General features: G+C 45.5%; 1 protein-coding gene across 1 annotated transcript in view; it reads right to left on the bottom strand.

Annotated features, from left to right (window-relative positions):
- LOC147693451 (uncharacterized) overlaps nucleotides 1–12,560 on the bottom strand; it is a 42,198-nt gene extending 29,638 nt beyond the window's left edge. Inside the window, exons 1-2 of the mRNA XM_086933732.1 lie at nucleotides 12,457–12,560; nucleotides 3,344–6,703 (exon numbers count right to left, since the gene is read on the bottom strand). Of these exons, the coding sequence (XP_086789858.1) occupies nucleotides 5,400–6,395 (996 nt within the window). The 5' untranslated portion in view covers nucleotides 6,396–6,703; nucleotides 12,457–12,560 and the 3' untranslated portion in view covers nucleotides 3,344–5,399. The remainder of the gene's footprint in view (nucleotides 1–3,343; nucleotides 6,704–12,456) is intronic.
- Between the last annotated feature and the right edge of the window lie 8,520 nt (nucleotides 12,561–21,080).

The following is a 21,080-nucleotide window of genomic DNA, read 5'->3' on the forward strand; positions in this document are numbered from 1 at the left end:
TGCCGAATAAATGAAACGGTGTCAGTCGCAGGAAATCGAGGACACTTTCGTGAGATTGCAGTTTATGTTTGACCTACCGTTTGTTCCTGTTAATGAATGGATGAGTTTTAATATGGGCATTCAGTGGGCTGTTTCATTTATTTCAATCTAACGCATGAGCGAGAAATTGCATCTTCACCCCTACAGCGACATTCACTTGCAACTTAAGCGCGTGCTGCAGTCCGCCGCCGGCCTGCGACCAGGAAGTCAGGCCGGGCGGGACAACCGGAAACAGGAAGTAGGAGGGCGGGAGCCTACCCCGCCTCCCACGGAAGAGCCGCGATTGTTTGGAGCACCGGAGCAGGCAGGAGCCTACCCTGCGCCCCGGTGCCGAAGAAGGGAGGGAGAGTCCTGCTGCCGGTGAGAGCCGCTGCACCAAGGAAGCCTGTGAGTGGAGCTTCGCCTTGTTGCTGGGCTGCGAGGGCGGGGGGCATGTGTGTGCGCGCGTGTGCGGCGGGCTGTGTATGTGTGCGTGTGTGTGTATGTGTCTTGGAGTCTGTGTGTATGCGTGTGACTGTGGGGGGGGGGGTTGCCTGTCTGGGTGCCTGCGTGTCTGTGTAAGTGCGTGTGCACGTGTGTGTTCATGCATGTGCGTTAGGCTGACTTGCTGGGAGTATGGGAGGGAAGTGCACGGCGCGGGGCAGGACGGAACGTGCGCGTTCGCGCACCCAAATCTGCTTCAAAAGCTCGTGACAGTTTCTTGTCCTCATTCCCCCGTATCCGATAACTATAAGTCTCCGACCCTGGACGCATCCTTCAGATGCGAATTCCAGGGCGAGACCTAAAAAAAACAACAGAGGCCTTAAAAAGGGCTGCATGCTGGCATTTTTGCCTTTTCATTTACATACAGCGGATAAGCTGCAAACTTTAAAAGACCAAAGGCCCCACCCCCTCAACTTGCCTCGGAATCTTCAGTCTCTGCAATATGCAGGCGATACAGTCATCTCAAATCACACATTACATGCCTGCAGAAAGCCCTCAATGCCGTGGATATCTTTTTATACGGATTATAAATTCATTTGTTTTTAGCAATAGTAAGCAGAGTATGTGGCTAACGTAGGAAACTACAGTAGAGAAACAAAGTAGAAAGTATTGCTAAATTGGTGTTTGGTTCAACGACAGAGGCTCCCCAAATCAACAGTGGGCACACAAACTATGAAAAAAATTTCACCAGTAGCTTAGCTTCTGCTAATAAACTATGCAACAATTTGGAATCTGTTTCGCTAGCACCCTTATTAACTGTCTTAATAGCAAAATTCCTTCCCTCTATTTATTATGGACAGGTATCATTTCCAAGGAAGTGGTCACTGGACTTAACAGAATCAAATTTAATTGGGCATATTTTCCACCTTCCAAATTCTGTACACCAACTGCACATCGGACTTTACTTTAAAATGCAGCAGCTGTCCCTAAAGCTGATCTGATACTTCAGTCTTTAGGCATTGCCTATACATTGTCTGTACTGTGCAGCAAGACATGGTTTACAATTCAGTGGGATTTGCGCCGCCCATAGCATTAGTTAGTTTTGTTGTCACTCATTTCCAATTCCTTGTTTGCTTAGCCCCCATAGGCTTCCCTTTCTTGTGTTAGCCCCTCTCTACAGCATGGATACAGACATGTATTCATCCTCTTCTTTTTGCAACACCCTTTTATTTGTAAATACGTTTTGATATTTTTGGATGTGCACTGTACTTTCCTACTTTTAACACAGGCCTAAGGCTTCCTATTTATGTCGCCCCTATTGAAGCTTTAGTTACAACCACAACTGTACCCCGACATATCTTGCTAAACAGCAGCCATGCTACTGTATAAATGGCTAAAAGACACTGGCAAAGCCAAAGGGTTGTCACATAGGCCAGCCCTAATGGCGTGGCTTTGTCAATGCATGTTAGTTAACTGCAGAGTAATGCCAGGGGACGTGTTTCGTAGGGCTATGATCTGATCCGCTTTGTCAACAAATTCAGCAAACTTGGAGCCCTGGTCATATTATTAACACTGCAGTCACGAAGCACCAGGGAGCTTTGTGGATCTTAGTCTTCAGCTGAGCCCTCTTGGGACCAAATTCTATCTTTTCTAATGGATTTGGAAACCCTAGTTTCATTAAAACATTAAGCCTACACAATCGACAAGTCTAAAGCAGTCAGACATCACTTTATGAGTCTATGTTTTTATTTGCCTCAATTCTGGAATTTCTACACGTCTGGGCAGCGCACAAGCATCACACCCCAAGTTGTCACTTATGGGGCTAAAGTTTGAATCACTAACTCACGCCGTATGTGCATTCCCCAACTTATTTATGGACAGAAGATCCCTATTCCTGAAAACAAGCGCTTGCCATGCGAAAGAGGCCGTGGGCTGATGGTTTTATTTTGGTGAATTGCAATGTGTATGTTGACTTATACAGATCGTGTAAGGACAACCAGTATCCACAAGCACACCTGAATCTATTCGGACACATTCCGATACGCTTCAAGCTAAGTGCAGTGACGCACTCCCCAGACACCTGGGCCTGCATATACTTTTTACATAACTTTAAAGTTACACTGCCATGTGAGCCATATACATGCCAATATAAATACACATTGACAATTTCAGCCTGACCAGTTAATGAATTAGCACAACGACTAACACGCAACAGCAATTTCAAAAAGGTTTCCGACTACTGGAAGTATCTACAAAAAGTAACTGGAAAATGATTACAAAAGGCATGAAAAAACTCAGAATAGAACATATCCAACTGAGTAACTAGGCATGAAGATAACCCAACTGATCGTAACAAAAATATGCCGTAAAGAACAAGAAGGGCTGATCAAAGTTGCTGAAAGAAACACGTGGTAGCCACTGCATCGACATGTGGTTGACTGTGGACACTGATGTTATCTGGTTTGCGTTACCCAGGGGACAAAATGTGTTTGAATGTAAGGGGGAAGGGCAGCTAATGCGAGTGATGGGATCTCCTGAAGAATAAAGTAATCTTTTTTTGAAGTTTACATATCCTTTTGATTCCTGGTATCATTGGACGGAACTTAAATTGTTACAAAAACCTTAAAACACCTAATCTTTGGAAGATCACACACCAAGAGGTTTAAATCCACACACCTTTGGTGGGTGACAATAGACCATCTACATACAAACCCATCTTCAGTAATGAATGTATCTGTGTACAATGCTCGGTTGGGGGAGGGGCACCTCCCAATGCCCTTTGTAGACATCTTGGGCTAGGCAGATTCTTGTGTATCTGTGAATGCATTCTTGACAACTCAGCATGCAATAAATTCAATGCCAAATAAATTATGCTACTTACGTGAAGTGCAGATTTACACGCATACTCTTTCTTCCCAGCAATCAGTCGGAACGTGGTCAGTGCAGCAGGAACAGCCAGGGCGGGACTGGAAAGTCGTTTGAACTGGCAGTGTACTCAAAGATGTTCAAGGAGGCAATCGTTCTCCAAAGAGGGTGAGAGACTTGCAGAAAAAAACTGTAGCTCTCAGCAATGGTTTGCCACATCTAACCACAGGGAAACCTACTTGGACAAAGTCCACCACTGATACCCAAGGAAGGTAACAACCAACACAGTGATCTGGCTGCTGTGACCATTAAGATTAATTTATACCAGGCCCAAGAAGCATATTTGCTAAATTTACAGTGTGTGGAAACAAATGGGCAAGAAATATCTGTGTTTAAGCAGAATTCAGAACCACACAATGAAAACGTTTGAACAATGAAAACTGCTCTCCCAAGGAACATGCAAAACATTACATGAAATGAAATTGTTTAATAAAAAGGCACGTTTCTAAATAATGCATCAAAGCTAATAGAACTAAAAATACTAGCATTACAGACTGCCAAAGCTGGAATGGGTCACTCAAAGAATAGCTATGTACAACAAAGTGATTGCCACCATATCTATCACACACCTCACAAGTGAACATGTGGAGACTCTGGTGACAAACACGAAACTCTTCCAGTCAATCACAACCCCTGAAAAGAAGGAGAGCCAACCAACTGTTCTCCCTGACGTATGCACTTGCATAATACCCACCCAAAGAGTCGTAAACTTTTCGAGAAGGGGACCATTCATACAGGGTGCGGCATGCCAACATCATCCATACCCCAACAGACCCAAAGCCTAAATTAAATTTTCGGGATCACACAACCACTGGCATGTAAGCAGTGACCAATTCATTTCTTAGAAGAGGATAGGTACGAATGGTGACAACGTTCAATCAGGCATTCACCAGAAAAGCAAAGCTAAAGTAAACAAGCCCAAGCTGATCAAGCCTGTTGTAACCAGTGCTTAATTCTTTTAATACTAGAGAGACTAAACGGAGCTAACTAATTAAAACATTACAACTATAAGCTGAATCCCCCCGCGCTCTTGCTCAAAGCCAGTACCCAAGATGCTCCATAATTCAAAAGGACTAACTTTTCATATCCACAGTACTTTGAGGATGAGAGAAAAGAAGTCCTAACTACAGTGGTTGCCAGTAAAGTAAGTTTTGAAGTCTCACTCAGCACACAAAGATCCTAGACGTCGTATAAGCTGCTCTCCTTGGCTGTGGCTAAAACAGTAGTTGTTTAAGAAACTGTGTTGCTATTTTTAGATGGAAATCAGCATGGATGAAGTGGTCAGAGAAGCAGTTTATTTGAAACTAAAGAGTTAGGGCCATTTATAATAGAGATCAACAGTAAAGAGGCTTATAGTCTGGAATGCCACACTGGATCATGGAAGAGGAGACCACTTGCATCAATACAACGGCTATAGAAACTCTGGGGCTATAGAGATCAAATTAAAATAACAGGATGGTAAAAACATGAGCTAACTGGAAGAATGCTCTCCGGAAAGCCAAAAGGTATTGTTTGGCTTTTCATACCACCCTGTTTTATCTTTTAGTGTGGAAGACAAAAGACACTCTTAAAAAATCATCAGGAGAAATTCTTTAAAGGAGTAGCGGGTGAGGGTACGGTGTACAGTTAATTCTCAAAGATAAATGATGTGCTACTTAATGACTATACAGAGTACACATTATTTGAGTGATGTAACATGTTAGCACTTTTCAGTGGTCTCAACACCCGATCAACCTAGGAAGAATGCATTTTAATGAAGTGGACACCACACCATGGCAGGCGAACCAACACTAAAAATGCACGGCACAAACGTCCAGTAAAAACGTTGACTGGAGTACCAACAGGGGAACGCGATGGAGGGGGGCTAATGTAGCAATAATCTTTGAGAGGAAAAAAACATTGGGGGAAGCGGGGGCATACTAAAACATCTATACAAGCGATTCGGAGGGAGGAGAAAGGGGACAGTTCTCCACAGGTGAAATAGGTTCTTTTCACTGTGGAGAAACCTAGAATCAAACCTTTGGCTGTGTGGCCTTGCGGCGTATGACTTTATTCTGGTGACGAAGAAAGTTGACTCTCCTTGTAATATTACTTTTGGAAGGCTCCTTCTTTGCCCGCTCTATCACCTCTTCTGTTGAGGAATGAAACACATTGCTGCCATCAAATGGTAAATCCAGCACCTTATTCTCAGCTTGAGGAGGAATACCTGAAATACCAAACCATACTCTCCGTCTTTTAAGGATGCCTGTAGCCATGGTCCTGGCAGAGACATCTGCCTGATCCTGGGCAGCCTGAATGCTTAATGAAGCAACAGCCATGCCTTCCTTTTGGACTTCCAATACTTTGGCCTTTGCCTCTTCAGGAACAGCCTCGACAATTTCAGAGAGCTGGGACCAAAGATGCTGATGATAGCGATTGGTTATAGCAGATGTATTTGCCTCCTTGAGACCTAGCCCGCCAGCCTGGTAGATCCTTTTGCCAATGGCATCCATTGACTTTGGCTCCTTCCCAGGGATTGGGAAGTTCTCTGCTTTGGTTGTGCGACCTCCACTCGCAGCAAAGACCACTACAGAGTCTGCTGGAGGGTGAGCGATGGTTAGAATGTTACCATCCCCACGGCCACGGTACTTCCTCTGCATTCCCCAATCTACAGTCATAACTGAAGCTGGCTTCTGCCACACCTTGTGACACTGCTCTGCAATTTCTGAGTCAAGTGGTATCAACAATCGATCTTGCCCAGAAGATTCAGCAGCACCGCGTTGCTTGTCTTCCTCAACCACTGTATTCTCTATGTTGAGCGCCTTGGCAGCTTGGAAAAGCATCTGCTGAAATGGGTCAAGCTTCTTTACTTTTTCACTTTTGACCTGTGTTGCTGGCTTTGTAGGTGAATCATTAGATGATAAAACACCTTCTTCTTTAACAGTTTCATAAACAGTCTTTACAAACCCAGACAAAACCTCAAGAGCTAACTCATCATCACTCTCTGAAGCCACTGATACTTCTGCCATGCTTGCTACAAACTTTTAGGAAAATAGGAGTAAGAACCAAGAGCTCCTGCACTAAACAGAAATATGTCACTTGTCACAAGACGCACAGCACCAGACACCTGGACCTGACTACTGAGAGACACCAACAAGCTATGTACAGCCCTGCCAACCAAGTACACTACTGTCAACAAGAAATGACGCACTTGACTTATTTTTCAACCTGTGGATAGCACAGAAACCAGAGATGAGAGAGGAAGCTGAACTCGAAAGAGAGTATAGGTTTGAAGAGCAGGAAAATGTAATAGTACACTGCAGTTTGACTCGTAGACCTAAAAAGAAAAAAAAGTAAACATTTAATAAAGTACAACATCGTCCACTATACAAAAACAATTACCCACAAGTTATAAGTAACTAGGCAATCATACCACGTGAACAAATGTCGCACCCCGTCAAACAAATTTAAATTGCTCTAAAACGTCAGACTTCCTGCAAACAGAACATTGCCATGCCGTCACCCACTTCACAATAGTGCAGCAAGAATTTGAAAGCACAGATGATTTCTACCTGCGTGTAATATATAGCCAATTTGGATTACAACCAAGGTAAAATAACCATCCAGGGTTCACAGCACAAAGAAGCATCAAGTTACAGAAAGTTATGCATTCATTGTCAGGGTTACAAACAATATTGTTTCTCATTAATGAGTAATACTTTGAAAAAGACAGCTATGCACATTAAAGCATAAATGACTGCATTAACCTAAATGAAGATTCAAAATAAAAATGTACGGGTCTGTACCCACACAATGAAAAACAAATTGTCACTTGAAGGTCTCAGTGCAGTCTCGGGCATCAGGGTTTAGCTGACAAGTCAACGGTTTGAATTTTGAAAACGAAACTTAAAATCCACCTCTGCTTTAAAAGGGATATGCCCTTCAATTAGGCCAAGAAATCGATTTGCGTCTAGGTGTTAAAATGACTCCACGTACAGGGACTGATTCCCTGCACAGTTATTTACATCGATAAAGAACGTAAGCGGGATACTAGGGGCAGATTTACAAGCCCCCTGCGACACATTTGCGCTGCCGCTGCGTCACTTCTGTGAAACAGCGGCGGCATACACCATGTGCCATGTTGCGACTTATTTACAACTTGACGCATCTAGGTAGAGGCGTCACATTGTAAAGCACTGCTCCACATGAAACCTGCGCCGGGTTTCATGTGGGCGTTCCGCCGCAGGAAAGCCTCGTAAAACTGGCTACGTGAAATCTACAAGAGTTCACGGAGTCAGTTTTCCGACGAAGCTGCGTCTAACCCTTACGCACCACATTAAGAATGGACGACCCCTGTGCATTGCCGGAGTTGCGCCACGCTTGCGACAACTCCAGCAATGCGCCGCCCTCACGCCACAAGATGCAACACACGCGGAGCATGGGGAGAATTGCGTATCGCATCCCTGCTGATTTGCAGGGATACGCCAGACCTTGTAAATATGCCCATAGACATTTAGGGGCTTATTTACAAGCCCCATATTAAAATTGACGCACCGGTGGCACCAGGGGCTTGTAAATAAGCCCCCTAGTGTGACTGAGGCTCGTGGTACTCTCAAAAAAGCAGGTCTGCCAAAGATGCTCTTCCTCTTCAGGCCAGGCCTATCCTTGTTTCTTGGGGATTCCTTGGAAGGGAACAGAGAGCTTGTTTTAACTATACCAGTCGGATGGGAGAGGGAATGTAGGTGGGCAGCAGACAGTGTCCACTGTCCATTTAAGAGCAGCACAACTGCGATGAGTGCTAGCACAGAGTAGCATTAGTGCTTTCTAGATCACACTGACTGGGCGCCCCTTGTGGGAGCTCCCAAGCAGTAAACAGGAAGGTGGAGCAGTCATGGTTCATAACTCTATAGTTCTGAGAGTAGCCCAGGACTGGATACATTAAAGGAGAACCTAGTGACTTACGCCTTCATCACCAGCAGACTGGACTACGGCAACGCCCTCAATAAAAAAACTCCTCCCCAAACTCCAGACATTCCAAAATGCTGCAGCCAGACTAATCCTAGATATCCCACGGCACAACCACATCACCCAACACCTCCGAACCTCCACTGGCTCCTCGTCGAAAGAATAACTTTTGAGCTGCTCATGCATGCCTATAAGGCCCTCCACAACTTCGGATCATAATACCTCAATAACCGCCTCTTTCCATGCCCCTGAGAGAACCCCCCACTCAGCCGACCTCTCCCTAGTCACCGTCCCGCGCTTTAACAGGACAGAGCAGGTGGAAGGTCCTTCGCCTACCTCGCAGCCAAGACCTGGAACGAGCTCCCCCTTCATCTCCGGCGTAGCCAGGCACTGCACTCATTCAGGAAAAACCTCAAGACCAGTCTATTCGAATGATCCCAACAGAGCTCCACACACCCCCCACCAATCCCAGCGCCTTGAGACCCCAATGGGTGAGTAGTGTGCTTTATAAACCCCTGATTGAAGTGAAGGATTAACCCTTCCAGCGGCTAAGTCTCACTCTTGAAACTATTACGTTTTTCCTGTCAGAGGATTTTAGATGAAACCCAGCACTATACCAATGAAGCCTAAGCGCGACAAATGTTTTAAGCTGTATGACAGAGCTTTGTGCTTAAAGCAAAGAACATAGCTCTCTTCTATATAGGTAACCCATGCAACATAACTCCTTGGAAAAATCTTGTTATATTCAGAATAAGAGTGCACGCCACACTGTATGCTACCAGTAATCTATTCTGGGAAGCCTGGCTAATTACCAGGAATAGGGCATTGCAGTAGGCAAGGTGAAACAAGATTAAAGCTAAGACCACAGATTTCAGCGAGGAAATAGAAATAAAAGGCAAAAAAATGTCCTAAGATTTCTAATGATGTTAAAGCAGGACCCTGTAAGCTGGGTTACATGATTTTAAAGTTAGTGAGTTAGCAAAGGTGACGCCTATGATGCTAGCTGATTTAACGGATGTGTAGAGTGCTGAACTGGACAGGCCACCAGGAATGGGACCATCCAGACAAGACTATGGCAAATAGCAGAACCTCAGTCTTTTTTGCATTTAACTTTAGGCAAGTTTCATCCAGATACCAACTTCATGCATGCAGGTATGGAAATATACAACGGATGCCTTAGTATCGTCAGTTATAGTGATGATTATCTTGGTTGAATCAGCATACAAAATGACAAAGCGTCCAAATGAACGTATCCCTATTGACATAGTTCAACAGCTACCGGACAGAAATTGTCCCTATGCAAGTGCCGAACAGAGCATTGCTCCATGAAACAGCCTGAAAGCCTAAAGCGATGTTGATCAGACCCAACGCACCAATAAAAAAAAAACATCTTTCTAAATAGCCAACAACAAACAAATGGCAATTCATGGGCATGCCAAAAGTCGATAGGGTGATAACAGATCTTGCAGACAGCGCATGCGCGCTGCCTAGGCTCGACCTAAAAAGCTGGACTTAACGATGAGCCGCAGGGAGCACCACAAGGCAAAGAAAAGGGTTCTGAAATTAAATGGTTACACACTACCATTCATGGGCAGTTAGTCAAGAAGGAACATAGAAGTCGCAGGACTATTTCCAATCCGTAATTGAGTAATTAACCATTCGCCCTCTTTATCTAAAATTAAACTTCGGCACACCTGACCTCAAAATGGAATGGAAAGAAGACTTGTAGAGCGCAATAGCTACCCTGAGGCGTCCTAGCGCTTACAGAAATTGTGAGGTGAGCGGGAGAAGTGAACTGATGGACTAATCAGGATGTGAGAAAAGCAGGGTCTTTAGATCCTTACGGAAGGATAACAAGTTAGGTTCTGCGCGGAGTGGGAGGGAGTTCCAGAGCCTTGAGGCATTGTACGAGAAGGCTCGGCCTCCACCTCTCGCCCTTTTAATCTTAGGAACCGTCACTAGGAAGGAGTAGATGATCTGAGCTATCTCGCTGGGAGATACAGGGTGACCAGGGGATAATTCATAGAAGGGCCTGTTCTCCAGAATGCTCGATGGGTGGTACATAAGGACTAAAATTCAATTCTCCGACTGACTGGCAGCCAGTGTATGCTCCTCACGCCTGCCTTAGCCGAAGTGCGACGAGGGATTTGGAGCAATGTGCTGGCTGCACAGTTCTGTACAATCTGTAGCATATTCAGGGTGGACTGGGGGGTGCCCAAATAAAGGGCATTACCAAAGTCCAGTCTAGAGAGAATAAGTCCCTGGATCATTATCTTCCTGGCTTCAAATAGCAGGACAGGGAGGATCTTGCGTAAAAGCCTGAGCAAGCCGAAACAAGTTGCTGACAACTTGGTGGCTTGGGCATTGAAATTGAGGGCTTTATCGAGCCAGATGCCCAGGCTTTTGATTTTGTCTTTGGGCTCAGGGGGTGAGCCAAGTGAGGAGGGCAAACGTAGCCTAAGCGCTATGGGGAAAGGATTACCTAAGAGCATTAGCTCGGTTTTTTCACTGTTCAATTTGAGATGTGACATGGTCATCCAACTGGAGACCTTTTCCAGGCAGGTAGTGAGATTGTCGGGGTTGGACTCCAGTTGGTTATGGGACACCACTAGCTGGGTGTCGTCCGCCTAAGTGATGATTTTTACTCCAAACGGGCGGACCACCTCAGCTAGTGGCTCCATGTACACATTAAACAGAGTCTGGCTAAGGGACGAGCCCTGGGGGACAACGCAGACGAGTGGTTTGCTCAGGGATGTAGTGTTGCCCTCGAACACTTGGAAGGAGCGGTCGGAAAGGAAAGATACTAGCCAGGACCTGGCCTTGCCCGAAACCCCAATGTTCGCCAGCCGTTAGAGCAGCGTGCTGTGATTGACAGTGTCGAAGGCGGCACTAAGGTCCAGGAGGATTATGGCTGCTGAGCCCCCCTGGTCCAAGATCATCCGTGCCTCCTCCGTCACTGCCAAAAGCCGTTTCGGTCCCATGTTTGGGCCTGAAGGCAGTTTGTGAGTTATCAAGTAGATGGCTAGATCGATGTACTCCATTAATACGGTGGTTACCATTTTTCTTGTTGGGGAAGGATCAAGTATGTAGGCCTTGAAGTCTCAGGCTTCTCAGAGAGAGTCCACTGTGTATAGGGAGCCTCTCGCAACAAAGATGGGGAAATGATACCACTTCCCTTGGGATCACAGCTTATTGGACTTTGGACGCAGCTTTGACTCGTCTACCGGTTTGTGTCCCCATCATCTTCCCCCTCCTTTTTCAATGCTGTGTCCCTCACCCTCCCCTCCTCCATTGTCTACTTCCCCTGCTCCTAACCCCCTTCCCTGAATCTCTCCCCTTGTCTGCTTTTTCCCTTATGTATATGTCCATTTTGTTTGTCTCGACCTTACAAGTAACTATGTTGACAGGCTCTAATAACTGTGTAACCTGCAACTATGTTCTAATACTCATGTAAATCGCTGATACCTCCGGGTCTAGCCAGCGCTACATAAAACCTTAAAAAAATTGTTTACATCGCTCAAATCCGACTGATCTGCATAGTGAGGGACCAGTGTCATGTGAGAACGTATCTGATATTCATGGGGATGAAATCTAAACGAAATTCTTATCTCTCAATCCGCATTAGTCATTTCCCTACACAAAGGAACATGGCCTGCTACACACCAGGTTGGATTCTACCCAATCTCACATCCTGGAAAACTGTAGAAGTAGAAACTATACAAAAGGCTTGCAAAACAGACTGTCCGTGGCATACATGCCAACATTTTAGAACGATAAAGTGTGACATTTTGAAAAAAGAAAATGGGGTCGGTGCCCCATTTCCTTCTATTGAAGCAGAGGCAATTTCACAGTGAGGCCGCTGAAAACCAGCAAATTTTGCCTTCACAAATGGGGAATCTCCCGTATGAATTGGATCAAATGGCATGTATGCCACGGCAACAAAGTGAATGTTCCCTGGGCAGCAGGCGGTGCAGAAACAACGGGAATGGAGGACAAAACAGGACGAGTAATCCATGGCAAGAGACGAGCGCCACGAGCGCAAGAAACCCCGGCCCACGCGTGCATACCTCGCCCAAGCCACGAGATTGGTCTGCAGAGGGCCCCGGTTTCAGCCTACGCACTCACCTCACACGCGACACCACGTGCACCGTGGACGCTCCCAACTACTCCGGGACGCGGAACGCACAGAGACCAAACCGGAAGAACGCCACTTCACCGACCGGAAGTGCAGCCGAGAGACGTTCACTGACATCAAAGAAGGACTAAAGCCCAAAGGCGATGTGTGGCGGCCATCTCTGAATGGTGACTTTTCATAGCAGCCAAAGACCAGCAGGCGGCGCTCTCCGTGACTTCATCCACGAGGCCTTCAAAGGAAGTGCCGTATCCATGCTTAGCTCATGGTGCAGGAAAGTTGCGTCTTACTGTGGATCAAGATCATTTTAGTAATAAGCATTTGCAATGCAATAGGTCTCGCATTAGGAAAGTGTGAGCTATTGGTATTGTAAATGACAATTTTTTTAATATGTGTTGGCTTTGAAAATATATAAATTAATAGCTTACACTTTCCTAATGTGAGTCCTATTGGCTATGGCAATGCTTGTTGGTAGCAAGCAAGGACAGTGCTGTTGTGGTGCTGAGTGATGATGTGGTAGGGCTGAGTGATGTGGTGGTGTCCCAGAGTGATGTGGTGATGTATTAGAGGGATGTGGTGGTGTCCCAGAGGGATGTGGTGGTGTCCCCGTATGATGTGGTGGTGCCCCCGAGTGATGTGGTGGTGTTCCCGAGTGATGTGGTATACCCCAGAGTGATGTGGTGGTGTCCCCTAGTGATGTGGTGGTGTTCCCGAGTGATGTGGTGGTATCCCAGAGTGATGTGGTGGTGTCCCTGAGTGATGTTGTGGTGTCCCCGAGTGATGTGGTGGTGTCCCCAAGTGATGTGGTGGTGTCCCCGAGTTATGTGGTGGTGTCCCCGAGTGATGTGGTGGTGTCCCGAGTGATGTGGTGGTGCCCCTAAGGCGGACACATTTGTCTGAGGGTGTAACCGCCCCGTCCGATCTTAGTGTGTCTGTTCGTTTGATTTTTTTCAATCTTTTTTGTGCTTTAGAAAGTGTGGTGTCTGGATAACCTCTCCTTGAAAATCTCTCCCTCATGTTCCCCATGCATATCATAAATTCTGCATCCTCACTACAATTGCGTCTAGCCCTCAGGAACTCTCCATAAGGTATGGAGCGTATTTGATGCTGTGGATGAGAGCTGGAGGCATGTAGAACCCCGTTACAGGCTGTGGTCTTCCTAAAGAGTTTGCTCTGTAGCGTGTCATCAACAACATACCGTTCTACATCTAAAAACTCAACTCGTGTGGTGCTGTGTTCCATGGTAAAGTTTATTTCCCAGTTGTTGGTGTTCAAATGCTTGAAAAAGTCCTGTAGTAATTCTTGTGTACCTGACCATAGTAGGATGCAGTCGTCAATATATCGACCCAAAAAGATTATGGAGTCGATATACTTTTTTGTGTATCTTTCAATAGACCTACATTTGGTTTACGCTGTACAGGCAAGGTATGGCTTGTTATATTTTTTCTTTTCTGCACATGGGAGCACGTGTGATTAGGGACACTGATCACAGAGATGGTGTTCATCACCCGTCCCGTTTCATTTGGCACATACATTATGGAGCGCATTATATAGATGCAGCAATGATTTTTACATAACACCAGAGTGATGTTTTCCAACGATGGCATTGATGCATGCAGTCTGAAGGAATAGAGAGAGACCCCTTATGAAACCAGGGGAATAGGGTGCTACCAAGTCGTAGAGAAAAACAGTTTCCCTTGGTCAAATGTCTAAAGAATTGAAGCCCAAATATTAATTCTGGACACAGAACTCAATTTTGATGCAAACATAAACAGCACTCAATGTAAAAAGGTAAACAATTTTATTAAAACAATATTTTCATAATTCTAAAAAACACATACACAAAGCTTAAAATAGAGTTTCTCACTCTTTACATTACTCATTGAGACATTCTAAAAAATTTTTTGGTCCTACAGTACAAGCACAATTTATGTAAACGTAAATGTTGAAAACATGTATAGAAGAGACACCTATAAGTATGCTCTAATTCATACAATTTACAATGAGAGGGGAGGGGAGAGAAGAAAGGACACAGACATTCACAGTTTGTCATATATTAGTGCACATTCTATCCCACTGTGTTACTCAAACCCAGACTTGTCTTTCTTTCAATATTCGTGGGGTGAGCTGGGTTATTAAATTGTGCAAAGAATGGGCGTCGACGCGTTTCGATGGACTCATAGGATGTGGGCCATCTTTTTCAAGACACAAGATTTTACTTCTCTCCTGTTTGGCACTGGGTGGTTGCCTATGATTGGAGACCATCGAAACGCGTCGACGCCCATTCTTTGCACAATTGGGATAGAATGTGCACTAATATATGACAAACTGTGAATGTCTGTGTCCTTTCTTCTCTCCCCTCCCCTCTCATTGTAAATTGTATGAATTAGAGCATACTTATAGGTGTCTCTTCTATACATGTTTTCAACATTTACGTTTACATAAATTGTGCTTGTACTGTAGGACCAAATTTTTTTTAGAATGTCTCAATGAGTAATGTAAAGAGTGAGAAACTCTATTTTAAGCTTTGTGTATGTGTTTTTTAGAATTATGAAAATATTGTTTTAATAAAAATGTTTACCTTTTTACATTGAGTGCTGTTTATGTTTGCATCAAAATTGAGTTCTGTGTCCAGAATTAATATTTGGGCTTCAATTCTTTAGACAGTTGACCAAGGGAAACTGTTTTTCTCTACGAATTGATGCATGCAGGACCAGATACGATTCTGGGACTTTTTTGACCTCAATAGCGCGTGCACCATATAGGGACGTGTCGGTTCACTGGGTGATAATTAGGCATTCTGTGTAGCACTAAATAATTAAAATGGATGCTATGTAATTGCTATACATTGATATATTGTTTATGTTATATATTCTAGTATGTATATGTTTGTATCTTTCCCAGCCCTGAGGAGTCGCGGACACTCTGTTCCTAGGGCGATGAAACACATGTCGGCTGGTTGTGGAACTATGAAAACCTTGAAATTCATGGATACCTAGTGTTAAGGAATCTGATTAATGCTTGTTGTCTTTGGTTCAATAATTGTGCTTTTGTTGTGTACTGTTACGAATGTAAATGACCATTGCGAGTGTGTGCATAGGCATTTCTTGTATGAGTTGGAGGGTGGAGTTGGAGGGTGGAGTTGGAGTTGGAGTTGGAGGGTGGAGTTGGAGTTGGAGGGTGGAGTTGGAGGGTGGAGTTGGAGTTGGAGGGTGGAGTTGGAGGGTGGAGTTGGAGTTGGAAGTTGGAGTTGGAGTTGGAGGGTGGTGTTGGTGGAGTTGGAGGGTGGAATTGGAGGGTGGAGTTGGAGGGTGAAGTTGGAGGGTGTAATTGGAGGGTGGAGATGGAGTTGGAGGGTGGAGTTGGAGGGTGGAGTTTGGAGTTGGAGGGTGGAGTTGGAGGGTGGAGTTGGAGGGTGGAGTTGGAGTTGGAGGGTGGAGTTGGAGGGTGGAGTTGGAGGGTGGAGTTGGAGTTGGAAGTTGGAGTTGGAGGGTGGAATTGGAGGGTGGAGATGGAGTTGGACTTGTTACTGATCTTAGTGATCATAATGTTTTGTTTGTAAAATTAAATGTAACATCATCTCAAAGGGATCTATGGAATATTGGGGATGACTTATTGAACTTTAATAATAAAAAAGGGAAATGCTATTGGAATTCAGGGTCCATTAGAAGCTTGACCAATATATTAGAATACACAGCAGAGAACTTAATCTTATGGGAAGGTAGAGAGCTACTTTGTTTTGCGTCCCTTTTACATACCTTGAAATCTAAAGTTCAAAAGCCTCCATCAGGAAAGATAATTCCTAAAATCCCCTCTGATCTTCGTCACCTAAATACAGAAATAAATAAATTGGTTAGGGCCCAGTACCTCTCCTTTATTCCCGAACGTAGACAAAGAATAACCCTTTTGAGAAGAAGGAGAAAAAGGATAAAGGCTAGATTAAAACGGGAGAAAGAAGATGCCCTTTGGATTAAACTTCGTGAGGCAACTAAGAGCGGGCAGGCAAAGACCTTCTGGTCATTAATTGGAGAATGATGTGGGGTAAGATCCAGACCCTCACCGATATCTATTAATGAGCAGACATGGGCTGACTTTATCCAGCATCTATACAGCAGTAATGGTGAGAAGTTTGATTCCGGTAAGCTGCAGGAGGACTTGTTCCCATACGATCCTCCCTCTGAATTGGAAATTTTTGCTGCAATTAAAGCTCTGCGCTCTTCTGGTGCATTGGGCCCAGATGAAATTCCGATTTCAGTGCTAAAATCACATAGTACTTTATGGGGGAAAATTTTATATCCAGTCTTTAAATTTGGCTTTACCAATGGCACCGTCCCGCATTCCTGGAAAGGGAGTTTATTAATTCCTCTCTACAAAAAGGGGGCTAGAGATTTACCTCAAAATTACAGACAAATAGCCCTCTTAGATGCCATAGGCAAGGTTTTGCTAAATGTTTATTAAATTCTCTAAATGACTGGGTATCTGCGTCCGCAATACTTCCGTTAGAACAGACTGGCTTCAGGAAACAACATGGTACCCATCGACAACTTTACTGCTCTTCAAATCCTGGTAGAAAAATATGTTATAGTTCGTAGAGGAGGTGTATATAGGGCTTTTATTGACTTCTCTACGGCCTTTGATAAGGTGGACAGATCTCTGCTGTGGAGTAAGTTAATTAAATTAGAGATGCCCCCTAGTTTATTAAAGTTAGTTATTGCACTGCACACAGACACCTGGTGCAGAGTATTAATGGGTGGCGAGAGAGGACTATCCAGGGTTATACCCACAAATAATGGACTTAAACAGGGCTGCCTATTGGCTCCCCTGTTGTTCTCTTTATATATTGCTGACCTCCCTAAGGCTCTATTATCATCTAGTAATGGTATTGCACCAGTTTTGGGGAGATCACCAATAGCGTGCTTAATGTACGCAGATGAAATTTTAATTTTGGACCTTACCCCAAAAGGTTTGAATGGCCGTTTACAAGCTCTGTTCTCCTACGCTGAGGCTCATTTCTTAAAAATAAATATTTTAAAAAGCAAAATAATGTGCTTCCGGGGAAGGAGAAAATCCAAATATGAAAATTATTACTGGTCCGTTGGGAGTGAAAGACTAGAAGTAGTCAAATCCTATCCCTTTCTTGGAAAGATTGTCACGAGTAATTTAAGTGAAAAAATTCACACTGAGAACAATAGCAGGAAAGCTCTTGCTCAAGGGAAGAGTCTTATTTCTCTTTACAAGGCAACAGGTAGAAGGCACTTCTCCATATTGCTCGAGGTTTTCCGAGCAAAAATCCCCGCATCCCTAATCTACGGACTAGAAATAGTAGATATGGCATGTTGGAATTTTTTGGATTCCACTGAAGGAAAAATATTACGCAACTTAGCTTCTGTAAATACTGCAAATTCTACGTCTTCGTTAAGACAAGAATTCGGTCTGCGTAGCTCTTGGGCTCAGGCAGCTGCGAGTGTGGTGCGTTGGGTTTTTAATATTGCTGGAGGAATGCCTGGCACACTGAGGTACGTAATAAAAAATGAGCTGTTGGGTTCCTTTAATGCTTATTCTTCAATTGTAAGGAATTTCCGACAGGCTGTTACATTATTACAGCTAGATGAACAAGGCCTTTTTTCATTATCTGCAGCCCAATTAAAGTTAGCCTTAAAGTCTGCCTCTTGGGAGTTGAGTTATAGAGTAGATAGTGGGACAAGTAAAGCAAAGAGAGGAATGTTCCCTACTGGTAAATTTTGTGAAATAAAAAAACCCCAGCCATACATAAGCTGGAATCTCCCTCATGGAGTTAGGCGATTTACCCTTTTGTTAAGGTATAATTTACTTCCTCTGAACTGTCTTTTGTCCAAATGGTATGGTGGTTCAGATATCTGTGATTTTTACCATGTTATTTTTGTTTGTCCGGTCCTTATGGCATTTAGACGCAAATGGTTAAGACCTATGTGCCTTCAATTGGGTATTTTTACTGCTTTTGATTTTATTGAAGCATTGCTTAACCCTCCGAACGAAATGTTTTGTTTTAAATTGTTTCATTTCTTCAAATGTTTCTTACCATTATATTGACAATTTAATATCATGTAAATTTCTTTTCTTCTTTTTTTAAGAAATCTTGTTGTTTTTATTGAATTATTATGTGGACCTCAATTGAGTTCCGTTACCATAAATAAACAAACTTGAAACTTGAGTTGGAGGGTGGAGTTGGAGGGTGGAGTTGGAGTTGGAGGGTGGAGTTGGAGTTGGAGGGTTGAGTTGGAGGGTGGAGTTGGAGGGTGGAGTTGGAGTTGGAGGGTGGCGTTGGAGTTGGAGGGTGGAGTTGGAGGGTGGTGTTGGAGGGTGGGTTGGAGGGTGGAGTTGGAGTTGGAGGGTGGATTTGGAGGGAGAGCAAGGAGTAACAGAAAGAGCGTGCGTGCGAGAGCGAGAAAGAGACGTAGAGAGAGGGCTAGGAGGAGAAAAAAAAATAACACACGAGTGGTGCGCACGTAGAAAGTGAAAAAAAATGAGTTAAAAACACCTGGCGACTGCTTATATTTTTCAATATTCAGCATTGAAAGGGAAAGTAGGTTAGCGAGAGGGATGTTATAGGGAGAGTGAGGGAGAGCGCGAGAATCAGAGAGAACTACAGGGGAGGAATGGAGATAAAGAGAGCAAGGAGTAACAGAAAGAGCGTGGGTGCGAGAGCGAGAAAGAGACATGAGGATAGGAGCTTTTAGTGAGGGGCAAAAGACCCACTGGTGAGCTTTAGCTAATGCATGGCGAGTGTAGGACTAAAAGAACAAGATAGCGGGGAGTGCATTCCTTTCAAGTCTGATAGGGGTTGGCGGGGGAGCGGCAGCCTTTGAAGTCTGATGCGGGGGTGGGGGGCGGGGGAGCAAATGGTGAGGCACATGCACTGGCCATAATCCGCATTACAAAGCCCTCTGGCATCAAAGGAAGGGTGGAAGGGAACAAGCATATGGGGTGTAAGCGAGAAGGAAAGTAAGAGGGAGCATGAAGTGAGGCCGAGCGCGCGCTGGCGAAAGCAGTTAAGACGCCAGCTTCGCGCTTGAATGCCTCACATGCACTGGCCATAAACCGCATTTTTAAAGCTCTTTGGTAGACTTTTCTTTTCCCCTTACTATAATCTTGCCAGCCAATGCGCCAGCGCATTGTCTCAGGCGAGACCTAAAAACCTGTGTAGTTGACCATCTGCCCATGCCGAACAATGCCTTGTATGCATGACACTAGCACAAATTATAATTGTACTAAGGGGTAAAATATATAGGCAACTGCATGGCTCCAGCTTGGCCATAGGGCAACAGAATGCAATGTGTGTCCACCAAAAAAGAGGGGGTTATCAGAGAAAGCCCAGTAATCCATACATCCTCATTTGCCAGGCAGAGATGGTGTTGAATGTATAGAAGGATGCCAAAATAGAAAGAACTGTGATTGCTGACATGAGTAATAGTGCCTGGGAGAGAAAATGTGGGTAAATAACCTCTTCATTTTACTACAATATTGCTTAGTGCTTAACACACACACCCTGTAGTGTTGATCTGGCCACCAACTACATGACAGTGTGCCCGTGTCCATGGTGTGCTAGGTCCGTGTTCCAGGACTCTACACTGGCCACAAGGTGGTCTGACCACCCCGCCGAACCTCGCCACCTCACTTGTGCCCGCTGACGGCACTCTCACCGCTGGAGCACCCCTGCCGCGCCACATGCACAACCTACCTTGCCCCCGGTGTGCGCGCTCCTGCGCACGTGGCCCTGCGGTGAGTGCCGCCCTCAGCCCCCTGCTGCGGCGAAGATCTGCATCTTGCCCCTGGTGCCTCCCGTGGCCGCCGCTTAAGAGGCACAGCCGTCATCTCCTGGGAAGCTCTCCACCGGGTGCGGCCCGCAGCTGCTCCCGCGACGGTGAAGGCCGGCTGCGCGTGCGCGCACACGTCGAAGGCCACGACGTCTCCGCCGCCCGCCGGCCTGCCTGCAGCCTATGTGGGTGAGTGCATCTGAGCGCGAGTGCTGCCACGGAGCCTCCAGGTGCCCCCACTGTTTTGCACACGCCCGGGGAAGACGCGTGTGGCCCATTCCTTAGCCTCAGTGTCACGAGAGTCTGCCGCCTGCTGCCCGAGCCACATGGTGCCTGGACACTGTAAGCCCACCTTCCCGCACCGTCCACCACACAGCCTGGTTCTGCCCTGTGCTCTTAGGCCACTGCCCACGCAGCACCATCACACAGCACTTCAAGCGCGCCCTGGGTCACGCCTGGTCCAAACCTGTCTACTGCAGCCCCGGTCTGCAACCGCCTCATGCCAAGTCACGGTTGAGCCTGGCCACTGAACTTGCCGCTGTTTGTTTTGCCTACGCTGGTCGCCCAGTCCGACCACGCCCCTGCCTGTGCCAACATAGCTACAGTGCCCCGCTTGAGCCCTTCACTATCACTGGGCCCCCGCCCGTCCAGGCAGCTCGCTGGAAGGAATGGGTGGAGCGCCTGGAGAACTTTTTCGAGGCCGCTGAGATCGCGGCTCCACGACGACGTTTCATGTTGCTCCATCTAGGTGGGACGGACATCCACAAAATATCTAAACATATCAGGGAGGCCAGCCCACCCAGAAACTACCCACGATGCGCGAC

Source organism: Lissotriton vulgaris, chromosome 8 (assembly GCF_964263255.1).
Source record: "Lissotriton vulgaris chromosome 8, aLisVul1.2, whole genome shotgun sequence".
NCBI lineage: Eukaryota > Metazoa > Chordata > Amphibia > Caudata > Salamandridae > Lissotriton > Lissotriton vulgaris.